Source organism: Amblyomma mixtum, chromosome 9, assembly GCF_055824585.1.
Source record: "Amblyomma mixtum isolate Tamu chromosome 9, ASM5582458v1, whole genome shotgun sequence".
Classification (NCBI taxonomy): domain Eukaryota; kingdom Metazoa; phylum Arthropoda; class Arachnida; order Ixodida; family Ixodidae; genus Amblyomma; species Amblyomma mixtum.
In genome coordinates, this window is record NC_143020.1 from 115360351 (window position 1) to 115374221 (window position 13871).

General features: G+C 48.0%; 1 protein-coding gene across 1 annotated transcript in view; it reads left to right on the plus strand.

The window, feature by feature from the left end:
* LOC149330863 (phospholipid-transporting ATPase ABCA3-like) overlaps positions 1–13871 on the plus strand; it is a 70888-nt gene that overhangs the window by 47988 nt on the left and 9029 nt on the right. The window contains exons 13-16 of the mRNA XM_089559505.1: positions 4772–4960; positions 7873–8330; positions 10994–11181; positions 12734–12907. Coding sequence (XP_089415631.1) covers positions 4772–4960; positions 7873–8330; positions 10994–11181; positions 12734–12907 — 1009 coding nt within the window. The remainder of the gene's footprint in view (positions 1–4771; positions 4961–7872; positions 8331–10993; positions 11182–12733; positions 12908–13871) is intronic.

The window sequence follows — 13871 nt, forward strand, 5'->3', positions numbered from 1 at the left end:
ATCGCCTTTACCCTAGCTCATGCAAAGGCATGAAGAAGGCGGATGAGTGGCTCCTTCTCCGTCTTCTCACCAATACACTGCTGTGCCCGGAAGCACTAAAACATTTTGACCCCTCCTTTACCGGCAGCTGCCCACACTGTAGTGCAGTGTCTTCTGACACCTATCACATGGTGTGGGCGTGCCCCTCCAACCCGGCTATTCCCCTTATCCCCAACCCAACCCGGGAGGACTGGGAGGCGACCCTGCTCGGCTGCCACGACTTACAGGCCCAACAAGCCTTAGTCGGGCGCGCCCGGGCGGCGGCAACCGCCACTGGGGTCCCATGCTAGGGATCTCCATCTAGTGCTTGTAAGGATCGGTCCCTTACGGGCTGATTTAAACATACCTCCGGTCCTTTCTTAATGAATGTTTTCACCACCACCACCCACTCACTGGTCGTATACCCCCCGAAATTTTTTCCAACTGTCACGCACCGCTGACCAAATCAACCACCGGCGCCGGGAGGCATTCTGGATTTTGTCACCTACAATGACCTTTTCAGACTAGAAAAGACATTTTGGCACGAACATTGCTAAATCGGCTTGGTTTTCGGGCAACGCCCATGCACCTGGAGTCACGTAACGCAAGGAGTCCCATCCTAGCATAAGCTTTCAAGGGCCTATCGATGGCAAGCGGGCTCGCCGCGGCAACTCGCGGCGGCGTCTTCGGAGCCATGTATTTCAATTCCGAAACTTAGAGGGTATGAAGTTCCCATAAACTTTTGACGCGAAAGCTGCACTGAGATTTCGAAAGTCGTGCTGTAGATTTTCAAATCGAGAACTTCAATTCATTTATTATTATGACATTTTGCATATTTTTGCAGAACTCCTCGTTTATACATGTGACCGCTGTTGCGACTAAACTTCCGGTCCAATTACTCGCAATACATGACCGGTGACAGCTGCTGCTGCGCAGTGCACTGGAACGAAGGACAGCGTCACTGAGATTTTTCACTGACCGTTGCATCTGTACAAAAATGTAAAGGTTCTTGAACAACAAATATTCATTCAAATATTTGTCCTCTACTTGCTCATTTCATGGTCTTTACGTTTTTCATATCAGCGGCATGCACTTTTTGCTCGTTTCGGACTGATATAGCCCAAGACTTCGTGTAATATTTTCTTTGCTTATTAAATAAAAAAAAAACATGAAAGCATTGGTATCAGTTATGTCTGCCACGATTTTTAAACATACGAATACATTCTTTTATTTAAAAAAGTACATATTTCACTTGTCTAGACAATGCGTAGCGTTAACTAATACACAATGACATTTTCAATGGCAATGCATTTATTATTATTCCGTTTGATCTCTCCACAAATTCTATGAGGAGGCCGCGCTGCAACTTGAGCCCCCCCCCCCCCCCCCCCCCGAACAAAAATACGCCACTGGTCGTTGCCACAGAAACTGAACGCCATCACGCGGCGGTTGTGTTTTGACATTTGACTCAGTGTTGTTTGACTGCGCAAGCATTCTCGCCAAAGAGAACTGTATACCGTATTGTGCGTTTTTATCGTAAAGACTTTCAAAATTTTTCTCTCCTCAACCGCTGGCTCGTTTGCGGTGAAACTGCACACAGAGCTTGCTTATTATGGTAGCTTTTGTATCGTAGCAAATGTTACAACGGTACTTACTTAGTTGAGCCGTGCATGATGCAAAAGCGTAAAAATCTGCGTCGAGATCGGCGAACCGAAACCCAAAACCACTGATGTCCACTAGGTGGCTGGATGCCGCATTCCCGCTTTCCGAGACGAGCGCGAGTGAAGCCACCGGAAATTGGACGGCTTGTCCCGGAAGTCGGATGTCTGCTGTGTATTTCAATGCAAAAAGTCGCGTCTTTCGCCCCTTTCGTTCTCCGTTTTTTGCGTTGTTCTCGTGTAATGTCTGCTGTTATATGAAAGGAACAAGCAAGCTGAACGCGAGAAATGTGAGCATTGTGTGCAGAACCCTGTAGGTTCGGAGAAACCGAAGAAAACAGGCATGCGGGTCTCACCCTGCCGCGGCAAAGGGGTACGTGCATTAAACACTATGTTCTTGTCTGGTTCGTGTCTTCCGATCGTGAAGGAGAAGTAGTGGAATGACGATCAGGCTAGGCCATCTTAAAACCGAATTTTCGAGCAGCAAAGAAAAGGCACAGCGCGAGAGGAACGGCTGACAAGAAAGACGAAAGCTGCAGTGCGCGTGAGAAGCGCTGTTAGAAGTGAACTGCACCAAGAACCACGAATTAAAGCCAATTCAGGCTTAACTTGCTACAATACGAAACAGTACATGACACGCTCCGTCGAAAAGGCAGTACCATGCCTTCTGGAGGCGCTAATGTGAACCAACCGAACACCGTCGACACCTCACTAGATAGTTGTCTAGCCCTCGCTCCGGTTCGGTCTAAACATAATTCGGTAAAATGGTCGCTGCAAAGTAAGCTGCCTGGTGAATGTTTCAACCTATTCTTTCTTATATTTACCGCCCATTGATAGCATAACTTGTGCTTTAGCGTGGGAACAAGCATCGCAGTAAAGAGCAGAGTTGGCGAAGTTAGGCAAACGAGACGACACCGAGCCGAGTAGACGAGGCTCCATACTTGCTGCGTGTAGCGACGTCCTGTCGTCTGCTAGTGTCGTCCCATTGCGACGCAATGGGCCCTTATTTTTGAAACGTCTTTCCCGAAGACTTCGCTGGTTTCCTCGCTCAGTTGACGGCGCAACAGGTAGGCATTGTCATGTAAAAAGACGAGAACGACGAAAAGTGGAAAAACAAAACTGGAACTGAAAAACCATGCTGAGGTCCGATTTCATGCACTGCCAAAGGCTGACTTCCGGGACAAGGCCGCTTACTTCCGGTGGCTTCACTTTCGGGCGCCCGATGCGGCATCCAGCTCCCCTAGCGGAGATCAGTGCCCAAAACACCGAGTTTTTGCTGAAGGGCGGCAGTAGCGCCATCTGTCTTCCACAACGAAATTAAACAAGAAAAACGCAGCTCTCACAGGACTTCGCGACGTCGTCCTCCGACGGTTTAGGAGAGCCACGAAAGCAGACGATATAAGCTGAATTGGATAAAGTCATTGGACGAAAAAAAGACGTCAAACAATATTCTTTTAACGGCACAGCCTCGTTAAAATAGTTGTTTCTGGTATTTTTTCCGCTCAGTTGGCCGAAAATGTTCAAAGCGCTTCAGTTGAAGCAGACGAAAAGGCCGGAACGGCGTATTCAAAGTGTCCGCGCTCCTTGCAACGCTCGCCTTGGCGCCTTGTGACGCTTTCCACTGCAGAAGACAGATGGCGCTACTGCCACCCTTGAGCAAAAAAACGATGTTTTGGGCCCAATCTCGACGCAGACGATTACGCGTTTGCATCATGCATGGCTCACCTATGTAAGTACCATTGTAAAACTTGCTACGCTACAAAAATTACCATAATACGCAAGCTCTGTGTGCAGTTTCACCGCAAACGAGCCAGCGGTTGAGGTAAGAAAAAATTTTGAAAGTCTTTACGATAAAAACGCACAATACGGTACAAGTGTAGGAGGTCCAAAAGTTCGTTCGGTGTCACTATACGCTGCGTTTCCCTTAGCTTGTCAGTATGAACCAAATTCCCCCGAGAAAGATGCCCTAGCTGATTGTGTTCCTCTCTTTCCCCCTTCGTCCTTACTCCTCTTTCCCCAAATTGCGCAACCCTGCAAGCGTCAGAACTTCTAGCTAGGCCTTGGAAGCCTGTAGCACGGCTAATCGTTTCCCTTGTCGTAAAATGAAAAAAAAAAAAAACCTGCCGTGGTGGCTCAGTGGCTACGGTGCTCGTCTACTGAGCCGGAGCTCCCGGGTTCCAACCCGCGTTTCGATCGAAGCAAAACGCAAAGTCGCCCATGTGCTATGCGATGGCACTGAACGTTAAAGATCCCCAGGTGGTCGAAATTATTCCCGACACCTCTACTACAGCATCTCTTTCTCTATTTCTTCTTTCACTCCTCCCTTCCCTTACGGCGCGGTGCAGCTGTCTACCGAGATATGAGAGACAGATACTGCGCCATTTCTTTTCCTCAAAAACCAATTTTAAAAATCAATTCAGCTCTTTCAAGCGCAGAGAGTACCACTGTTCAGTGTCCGCTTTCTCATGCTACGCGGAGGGGGCAAGCAATCACACCGGACCGGAATACGAATATGTTTTCCCAACTTCCTTGTTTGCGAATATGATGCTAAGCTAGTATTCCCACTGAGTGTATCAACAACGGATTTTCTATTTATATTAAGGCGAAAGCCTTTAATACCTCATACTGGCGTTACCAGGCGTGTCGGCAGCCGTGTCGGCAGACGTGTCGGCAGGAGTGTCGACAGATGCGTCGGCAGCCGTGTCGACAGACGCGTCGGCAGGAGTGTCGACAGACGCGTCGGCAGATTCGTCCGCCTTTCGGCGTCACTGCTTAAAAGGCTCAAGGTTCCAGCATGAATAAAGGCGCATCTAGTGAATGCATGGGCTTCATAAGTAAAATAAAAGGAGCAAAGTCAAGAAAAGGAAAATAAAAAATAAAAATAAGAAAATGAACAAAAATAAAAACGAAATAAAAATAAGATGTGAAAATAAAAATAAAAACAGTAAAATTAAGAAAAGGAGCAGAAAATAAATAAACAAAATATGAAAAATAAAAAGTAAATAAAAACAAACAGTGGCCAGGAAACGCTTTCGCCTTGCAGCACTTTAGAGAGCCAAAGTGCCCCCTGAATTTTTTTCTCTTGCCAAGCGCAGGAATGATGGCCATGGCTTCCTATGAGGCCATAAACGCCGCGGCGGAGAGCGAGAACCTGCGCTACCTGTTCCTGATATTCCCGCCGTACGCTATGATACGATGCCTGGAGAAAATCACTAAATTCGACATGGATGCGGATTTGTGTCGGCGGGCAAAGGACCTGGCGAAAGAGACGGGAGTGAGCGTAGGTGAGCGCCGTACTGTTTGTATTTTGCTTCCCCGAGAGTTTCCCATCCCAGTCACGCCCTCTTAAAGGGAAACTGAAGAAGAATCTGAACTTGTCTTTTTGCCGCGGGAACTCGATCTGCACGTTGCGAGCTTTCTTAGAAACTTCGATTTATTGCCCTGTGTGGCCGATCTCCGTAATTAAACCGAATTAACGTCCGGCTCCCGCCTATTTTTTTTTTAATTCTCCCGCGTACGGTGGGCGGAGTCGACCAACGCGTGGAGCGCCTTTCACCCAGTCCCGTGGCTCGGCTGCTGACCCGAAAGACGCGGGTTCGATCCCGGCCGCGGCGGTTGAATTTCTTTGGAGGCGAAATTCTAGAGGCCCGTGTACTGTGCGATGTCAGTGCACGTTAAAGAACCCCAGGTGGTCGAAATTTCCGGAGCCCTCCACTACGGCGTCTCTCAAAGCCTTAGTCGCTTTGGGACGTTAAACCCCATAAACCAAACAAAATGCTATATCCACCACTAAGCGGTTGTCTTTGAATTCGTTCGTCGATGGTAACTGTAACGAGAATTCTTTTTTCTTTTTGGAATCGAGCACTACAGACATGCGAGAATGAGCAATGGGTGGATCTTGCGCTGTTTACACGTGTTCGAGGCTGTAGGTGTTTCCCCCATGTAAAAATTAATTGCGGGCATATGCCAGTCACGATCGCCGTCTTCTCCGCCTCTTTATCTCGCAGCGTTTCTTTGACAACGATGAGCTACTGACTTCGCCCTGAACTACAGACTCAGAACTCTGTTGGAAAAAAAAAAAACCTTAACGAAAGAATTATGACCAAGGAAACTCCGTTTCCTTTAGGCTTTTACGTCTATTTAGGCTACCAACCGCAGCCATAACTGGATGGACATCCCATCTCCGCCTTAAGGATAATGACTCGGCACCGTTAATGGTTATTAGCTGTTTTCTTAATCAGTACCTCTTTAAGATTACACAATCTCATTGGCATAAACCAGTAGTCATGCTAGACCCCGTGATACACCGCAAGGCGCGCAAGGTCTCCCTTTAACCAAGGCGAACGAACGTTCCTTCCTAGGATGATAGAGAGAATAAAATAAAGCCTCAGTGGGCTAGCGGTAGCGTGTGTGACTCGCAACCCAGGGGTCATGGGTTCGATTCCTAAATCATTATCCTAATTTATAATGCGACAACGTTCAAGGCCACGTGTTGCAGAAAAGCTGGCGCCGTCGCCGGCGTCGCTGGCCGCGAGCATGGATGGATGGATGGATGGATGGATGGATAGGAGCGCCCCCTTTGAAACGGGGTGGTGGCAATTGCCACCATGCTCAGCTTTTCTTTATTATTTTTTTGTTTACTGTGTTGGCAATTCTCATTAAGATTATCCATCACCTTTGCCTACGGTTTCCTACAATTCTAACCTTATGCCACATCTCTGCTTTTCAGCCACCAATCCTCCAATCGCTTTTTGCTGATTTCCACTGCAGATTTATTTACATGACCATTGTTATCTTTAAACCCTAGGGCCTCAGAAAGAGTGACTGTGCCTGCATCGACATCCGGATGGATACCATCACGTTTGATTATGAGGGGTTCAATTGTTTCCACAGATCTACCACACACTGCACATGTCTCATCTTCTTCGTTAAATTTCTTTTTGTAGCTGCGCGTTCTAAGACACCCTGATCTAGCTTCAAAAAGTAGGGCACTGCCTCTTGAGTTATCATAGAAAAATTCTTTCCTGATCTGCCTTTTCCAGAATCGATATAGTTCTACGCTATGTTTCTTTTCCATTGAATTCATCCAATTTTTAACTTCCGCGTTTTTAACCTGTCGTTTAATGCTCTTTCTTTCTCCGTGGTAGCAAAAGGTTCCCAAAGGCGCCATCTAGGGGCAGACGGGCAACCTAGGTTCAGTGACCTAGTGACGTGGTTGGTACCAGCCCATTAGATTGTGAGCAAACTGTCCACTGTGGCAGGAGGCAGTTCAATTAAAGATTGATTGAGAGAGATTGTTCGGGAAGCGAAACATGGTTCGCACAAGCCCCACCGGTGGCAGCACCTGCGATCACAGGGCAGCTGCGCGTCGCTTAAGGGCTCTACCACTGCGCCAGGAGTGATCGGAGCACTCCCAGGGATCTATGAATGTCAAGTAAAGACTGACCAAATCCGCATATAGAGGCATTAACCCATTACGCCGTTGCGTCGTGTCCTTAAGGCGGATCATGCGTGTCCCCTCCAGTGTTAGTCCGAGAGCGCTAAGGCTCCCACTCACGGATTTCGCTCACCGATTTCACCCTTGCTTGTCTGAAGCTTACTCGCCCTTTTACCCTTTTATTGCTCCTCTCAAAAAAGAGGTAAAAAAACATAAAAGAAAGAGAGAGCATGCCTGGACCAGCAATGCTTTGCCAGGCTTAACGCCAGTTCAAAATAAATGAAAAATAACTAAATGTTCCAAAGAAGAAAAAAAAATTAAGCGAAAAACAGAGCATTAAAAAAAACTCATAAGAAAAGAAAACAAAAATCTCGTCATAATAAGTTAGACGCAGGCAGATAGCCAAAGCACAGCGTGCAGTCCGCGGAATAAATAATAGTAATAAAAAAACAGAGGAAAGCCAAGTCACTGCAAAGTCATTGTCACCGTAACAGTCAAAGAAAGCACTGAGCGCCGGCCACAAAATAAAAATCAGGAAAATAAAAACATAATCAAAACAAAAGAAAAAACCCGAAGTCACAATCACTCAGTCAAGGACACAGTCAGCCGAGCGTAGAACCGAAATGGAAAAACTTAGCGGACTTAGCGGATGGAGTTAGCGGACCTAATAAGCATTAAGCCTAACCACGCTAAGTCGACCGCCATTTCTTTTTTCCTTTACGATGTTTAAATTTATGACTAACTCCGCCGGATTTTCAGACACGGACATGGGCTTTTGCCACTACACCCCGCTTCTGGCCTTCGACGAAGAGAGCATCGGCATCGAACTGCTGTTCATGGTAGGCGTAGGCCTGATCCTGCTCACAGCCATGAGCTTCTTCACCTCGGGCTACTTGTTCCCGGACAGCAGCTTCGAGCCCAAGGAGACCAAGCTGGACGACGATGTGGAGGAGCAAAGGAAGCTCGTGGACAAGCTCAAGGAGAACAGGGACTTCGGGGAGCAGGCGATGGTCACCTGGAGGCTGCACAAGCGCTACGGTGAACTGCACGTCGTCAAGGGAGTCTCCCTGGCGCTACGGCCCTCCGAGTGCTTCGGTCTGCTGGGCGTCAATGGCGCCGGAAAGACGACCACGTTCCAGATGCTGGCCAAGATGACAAGTGCCTCGTACGGCGACGCCTACACGTCCAAAGCCCAGCTCAGCGGGAACACGCGTCAGGTTGGTCCGATGGGTTTAGGGGACCCTCATTAAAATCCTCTATAGACAGTCTATAGACTTCTTATAGACTCTATTGTTTTCCTATAGAATTTCTTTTTGTCTGTTTATAGTCTGTACACTGTCGACAGATAAGAAGTCTACTAAATGTGTATGTCTATAAATCTATAGATTGTCTATAGACTGTCTATAGCAATTGTATTGGTTACATCCTGTTCTCGAGGATATGTCTACAGAGTTTAGAGACTTTATAGACAGAAGCATATGAACAGTCTATAGACAGTCTAAAAAGTTTTGCAAGGGGAGACCCACAGAATAGGAACATATTTCATGTTAAGGTAGGGAGAGGGCAGCAGATGATTCTTTATAATCACAAAGTGAACAAGGTAGGGGAACATCGCAGTGTGCTTGCAAAAACGTTTCCACAAGAGGACCTCTCTTCGCCTAGGCAAGTTCTCTTGTCGAAACGTTGGCAAGCATCCTCAGGCCTTCTCCTCCCTTGTTCGCTTTGTATGTTTCAAGTTAGGGGGTATGAATCATTAGCAACCACCTGAGCGTGGCCACAAGGATACAAAGGAAGGTTAGACAGGTTCTACAGGAACTTTGCAGTGGAATATTCTTCCTATTTCGGGAATTGAACCGCGGATCCCCGCCTGCCCGGGGCAATCGGTCTACCAGCTAAGCTGACCATACAGGCTGTCTAGCAGAGCAGATGGCAGGGGGCATGTCGAATGGATCAGCAACTAAGTTAAGTATATATAAAATTGGAAGTAAAAATAATTGGAAACCACCGGAGAGAAACAATGCTGCTCTAAAAGAAGCGTATGCAGCTTTCTCAGAACCTTCGCGTTTGAAGAAAATTCATCTTGGTCTCAGATACCTTGGACTAGCACCGTTCCAGTTTCCAGCTGGTTAATTCGACCGTGTCGAACAATCTGCTAGGCGTCCTGATTGACTTAAATGGCAAAGCGACTGCCCCAGGCCGGCGTTTGTCTCACTTTCTTGTGCCGTGGATACTCTTTCACAGCGAAAGGTCTTATAGATTTAGCTTAGCCATATAGCCTTGCATCCTACCGTGAAATATAAAGCGTCAGCCGTAAAGTCTTAATTACCTAATGAATGAATTCATTTATCTATATAACACATTTGAACCCAATTTCATCACGGAAACCAACAGTCGCCGAAACCAAAGAGCATAGTGGGTGTTTTTTTTTTAATTCCTGGTGTGCATCTATGGGTGATTAACAGGGTAATCATTTTTTTAATGTTACTTGATTAGAAAGCTGAAGAAAAAACAACCACATGCCGCCGGTGGAAACCGAAACCACAACTTACGAATTTCGCATTCGGTGCTCAACTACGCAATTCAGAGGTCGTGGGTTCGGTTCCCGCTGGCGGCACGTGGCTGTTTTTCTTCTGCTTTCTAATCAAGCGTCATTAAAAAATACCATGCACACCACAACTTAATTAAAAAATACATCCCCTATGCTTTTTGGTTTCGGGTACTGTTGGCGTCCGTCATGTACGTCATAACGAGCCCCTCTTCTCCCGTCCCTTGTCTGCTCAGTCTGATTTCAGCGTGGAAGGCGGCAAAGTGAAAAAGAGAAAATTCAACCCTCTCCACGTTTAGGGAAGAGGGGAAAAGAGAGAGGGTAGGAGGGGACGGATGGCCTCGTGACTTTCGAGTTTATGGCAACAGCGGAGAAACATCCTTAGGGTCGTTCTACGGCAGAAGGCAGGGATGTATATCTATACCAAAAGTGAAACAGGTTTCGCTGATTCTTGCGCTAAGCCCGTAAGCCTAAGTCAACCATATTTTTCATTTAGCAAAAAAAAAAAAGTTATACTTCCTGATCAAACAGTTAAGAGAGCGTTCAACAAGCTATGCCACATGTGCACGTTCACTTAGTGGCTGTTTTCTTCAAAGAAATCACTAGTGTTAATTAGCAGAATGACCAACTTGGCCTCCAACAACGTATAGGCCTGCGGCAATAGAGGCGAGACGAGGCGCAAAGTGTGCGGCTGCTCTACGGCGAAGAGCTCAACACCGAACGGAACTGAGCAGCAGTTGCGGCGGGCTGCACATAGATCGGCGTCAGGTCGAACGTTCACGGGTTGTGACCCCGAGAAACGTTTTGCGCATGGCCGCTAGCACTGCGAGTCGCGAAGCGGATCGTGGAGCGGGCCCGTAGACGGGCACACTCTAAGCACAAATGCGCCTATAAGGGAGTAAAAAAAAGAGTACGTTGTCCTCTAGTGCACTCACTTTTATGAAAGAGAGTGCGCTAGAGGTCAGTTTACTCCGTTTTTGCTCCTTCCTGCTTAAAGTGTACCGCCGGAGTAAACAATGCCAGGAATTCGATAGAACGTGAACAGAAAACTGGGCAAGTTGGAACAGTTTTGTTTCTTCCACTGCGTCCTGTGTTTCGCGCTGCTTTAAGATGAATTCGCGACAAGCACTCTAATTTATTTGACTGCCACCAGATGGCGCACTCAAATATAGCGCGTTGACGTCACCCATGACGTAATAAAGAAAATGACGACCGAGTGCCTAGAAAACTGAACGTGAAGGCAGCTAGGCTTAGTGGCACTGGCCAGGCGCTGTCCTGAATTCCTGGCTATGTCTGTGGAGAGGGTTCTGGTTACACCTTCGACCTGTTTCGCAGTGGCAGTCGCAGATCAGCTACTGCTTCCAGCTGGGGGGGCTCCTGGACCGACTGAACGCGTACGAGTACCTCTACCTGGTGGGGAGGCTGCGCGGGATCAGCGACGCCGATCTGAGACCGATGGTCAACAGCCTGCTGTCCGTCGTCGACCTGAAGGAGCATGCCCACAAGGAGTGCGGGGTTTACAGGTGCGCACTGGCCTTAAAAGGCAACTGCAACACTTTTCTGAAAATTTCGCGATATTCAAGGATTCAAATCTATACAGATACTAGGTAAATCATGCCAAGTGTTTTTGCACTAGCATTTAAAATCGTGACATTATCGACGATTGAATTTTGCGCTTCTCCTCAATGCACCAGAGTAGTGCAGCGAAATTCAGCGTGACGTCACGGAAGGTATGATTTCATATTACCGCTGTCGTCGGCCACACCCTGCCCTGACTGGTTAGACGCTGCCTAACTACACTCGGCATGGTTTGATTTCAGTGGCGTTGGTTTTTTCCTTCAAAGCAGGCATGTGTACATTGGAAATGTACCGATACCTTCGATGGCGTCATCATGCGCCCCCACTTTGTGTTGTGCGCTGCGGAGAAGCTTGAAGGGCGTCCGGATTTTAATCGGCGATTACTTCACTATTTCTAGTGCTAGCCCAAAAAGACTTCGCATGCTTTACCTGCAAGTTTGACTCATTCGACCCTCTTAAGCTCTTTGATTTCTAAAACCTATGGAGTTTTCCTTTAATGATCCGGAAACTCTGCCAGAGTGTGCGCACATCATCTAAGGACGGTGCAGCAGCCACATTTTGTCTTAGCGTTTTTTTGCCGCAGTTCTGGGCAAGTCATCGTACATGGGCCTTTCGCAAGACGCTGTAGTTGCCATCTGGAGTTTGAAGTTTTCTCAAAACATAATTGTCAGGTCAAATGCTTTCCACCCGCGCCTTTCGGGACAGCAGCCGAGCGCCATAGCCACTCTGCCACCGCGGCGGCTAATGTGTAAAGAGTTCGATTGTGTACTGTGTTGTCATGTGCCGTCTATGCATCTACGATTTAGGGAACAAACCAAGGGGATCGCTCCCTCAGAGTAGTCACAAACTACCTGGAAGGTGCCCTCCCTTTCTCCTGGTTGCAACATTAGCCTGCTGCTTTGTCTAACGTGCTTAAAGGGACCGTGGAATAATTTCGAGGGGCATATTCTAGTGCAACGTGTCAGTAGACGTGGTCTTCGTATTCGAGTCGAATTTGAAAGCCCTGCGTGCACCTTATATTTTAGAATTAATTTTAAAAATCGGTGCTCGAAGTAGCTCGCGATCGATTTCGGCGACACACCGCACCGCGCGTCCCCCACCCCGATGACGTCAGTGGGCAGACGGGGCGAGCGTGAAGGCTTTTTCTTCTGCCTACTGACGTCATTGCTGTAGGGTATGCGCGGTGAGGTGTGTCGCCCTAATCGGTTGCGTGCTACTGCGAGCAGCGAATTTTAAAATTTTTTTACAGTTTATAGGGTCGACGCAGGGCTTTCAAATTTCACTCAAATATCCACAAATACCATTTCTACCAATCTGTTGCAACAGAATATGCCCATCTAAAATTATTTTAGGGTCCCTTTAAGAACTCCCCCCGCTGCGATCATCTCGCAAGAGGCATCCACAGGTGCCGCTTCCAGTGGGTGATGTTATCTCCCAGTGCTCTTTGCTTCGCGTACGGAGGACAAAACCTGTTTTGCCGCATGGCGGCGCCTGCAGCGGCGGCAATCGGCGCAAGCTGTCCATTGGCGCTGCGCTGTTGGGCCTGTCCCCGTTGGTGTTCCTGGACGAGCCGTACGCCGGCGTGGACGTGGTGTCGCGCAACAAGATCTTCCGCGCCATCTCGACCATCCAGAAGATGTCGAGCACCGCCTTCGTGCTCACCTCGCACAAGTGGGTGCCCCCTTGTTGTTATACGCGGGCGGCCAGTGACCGCGCACAACAGCGCCACAAGAACAGAGCGGCAAATGCCTTTTGAAAGGGCAGCTGCGCCACTTTTGGAGGATTCCGTGATATTCGAGGATTCAAATCTATGTATAAGCTGCAGGGGAAGCGGGCAGAGTGGGTGAGGGAACAAGCGCGGGTTAACGACATCCTGGTCGGAATCAAGAGGGAGAAATGGTCGTGGGCAGTTGGTAGCGAGATGCTGGAAGTAGTAAGAGAATATGTCTACTTAGGGCAGGTAGTGACCGCAGATCCGGATCATGAGGGGAAAATAACTAGAAGAATAAGAGTGGGGTGGAGTGCATATGGCAGGTTATCTCAGATCATGAATGGCAGTTTACCAGTATCCCTCAAGAGAAAAGTATACAACAGCTATATCTTACCCGTACTCACCTATGGGGCAGACACGTGGAGGCTAACAAAGAGGGTTCAGCTTAAGTTAAGGACAACGCAGCGAGGTATGGAAAGAAAAATGATAGGTGCAACGTTAAGAGATCGGAAGAGGGCGGAGTGGGCGAGGGAACAAACGCGGGTTAATGATATCCTAGTTGAAATCACGAGGAAGAAATGGGCTTGGGCAGGGCATGTAATGCGAAGGCCAGATAACCGCTGGTCCTTAAGGGTAACGGAGTGGATTCCAAGAGAAGGCAAACGTAGCAGGGGATGGCAGAAAGTTAGGTGGCCGGACGAGATTAAGAAGTTTGCGGGGATACAGTGGCCGCAACTGGCAAAGGACAGGGTTAATTGGAGAGACATGGGAGAGGCCTTTGCCTGCAGTGGGTGTAGTCAGGCTGATGATGATGATGATGATGAAGAGGAATCTGAACTCGCATTTTTACCGCCGGAACTCGATCTAAACGTTCCGAGCGTTCTTAGAAACTTCGAATTATTGCCCTTTGCGGCCGATTTCCCT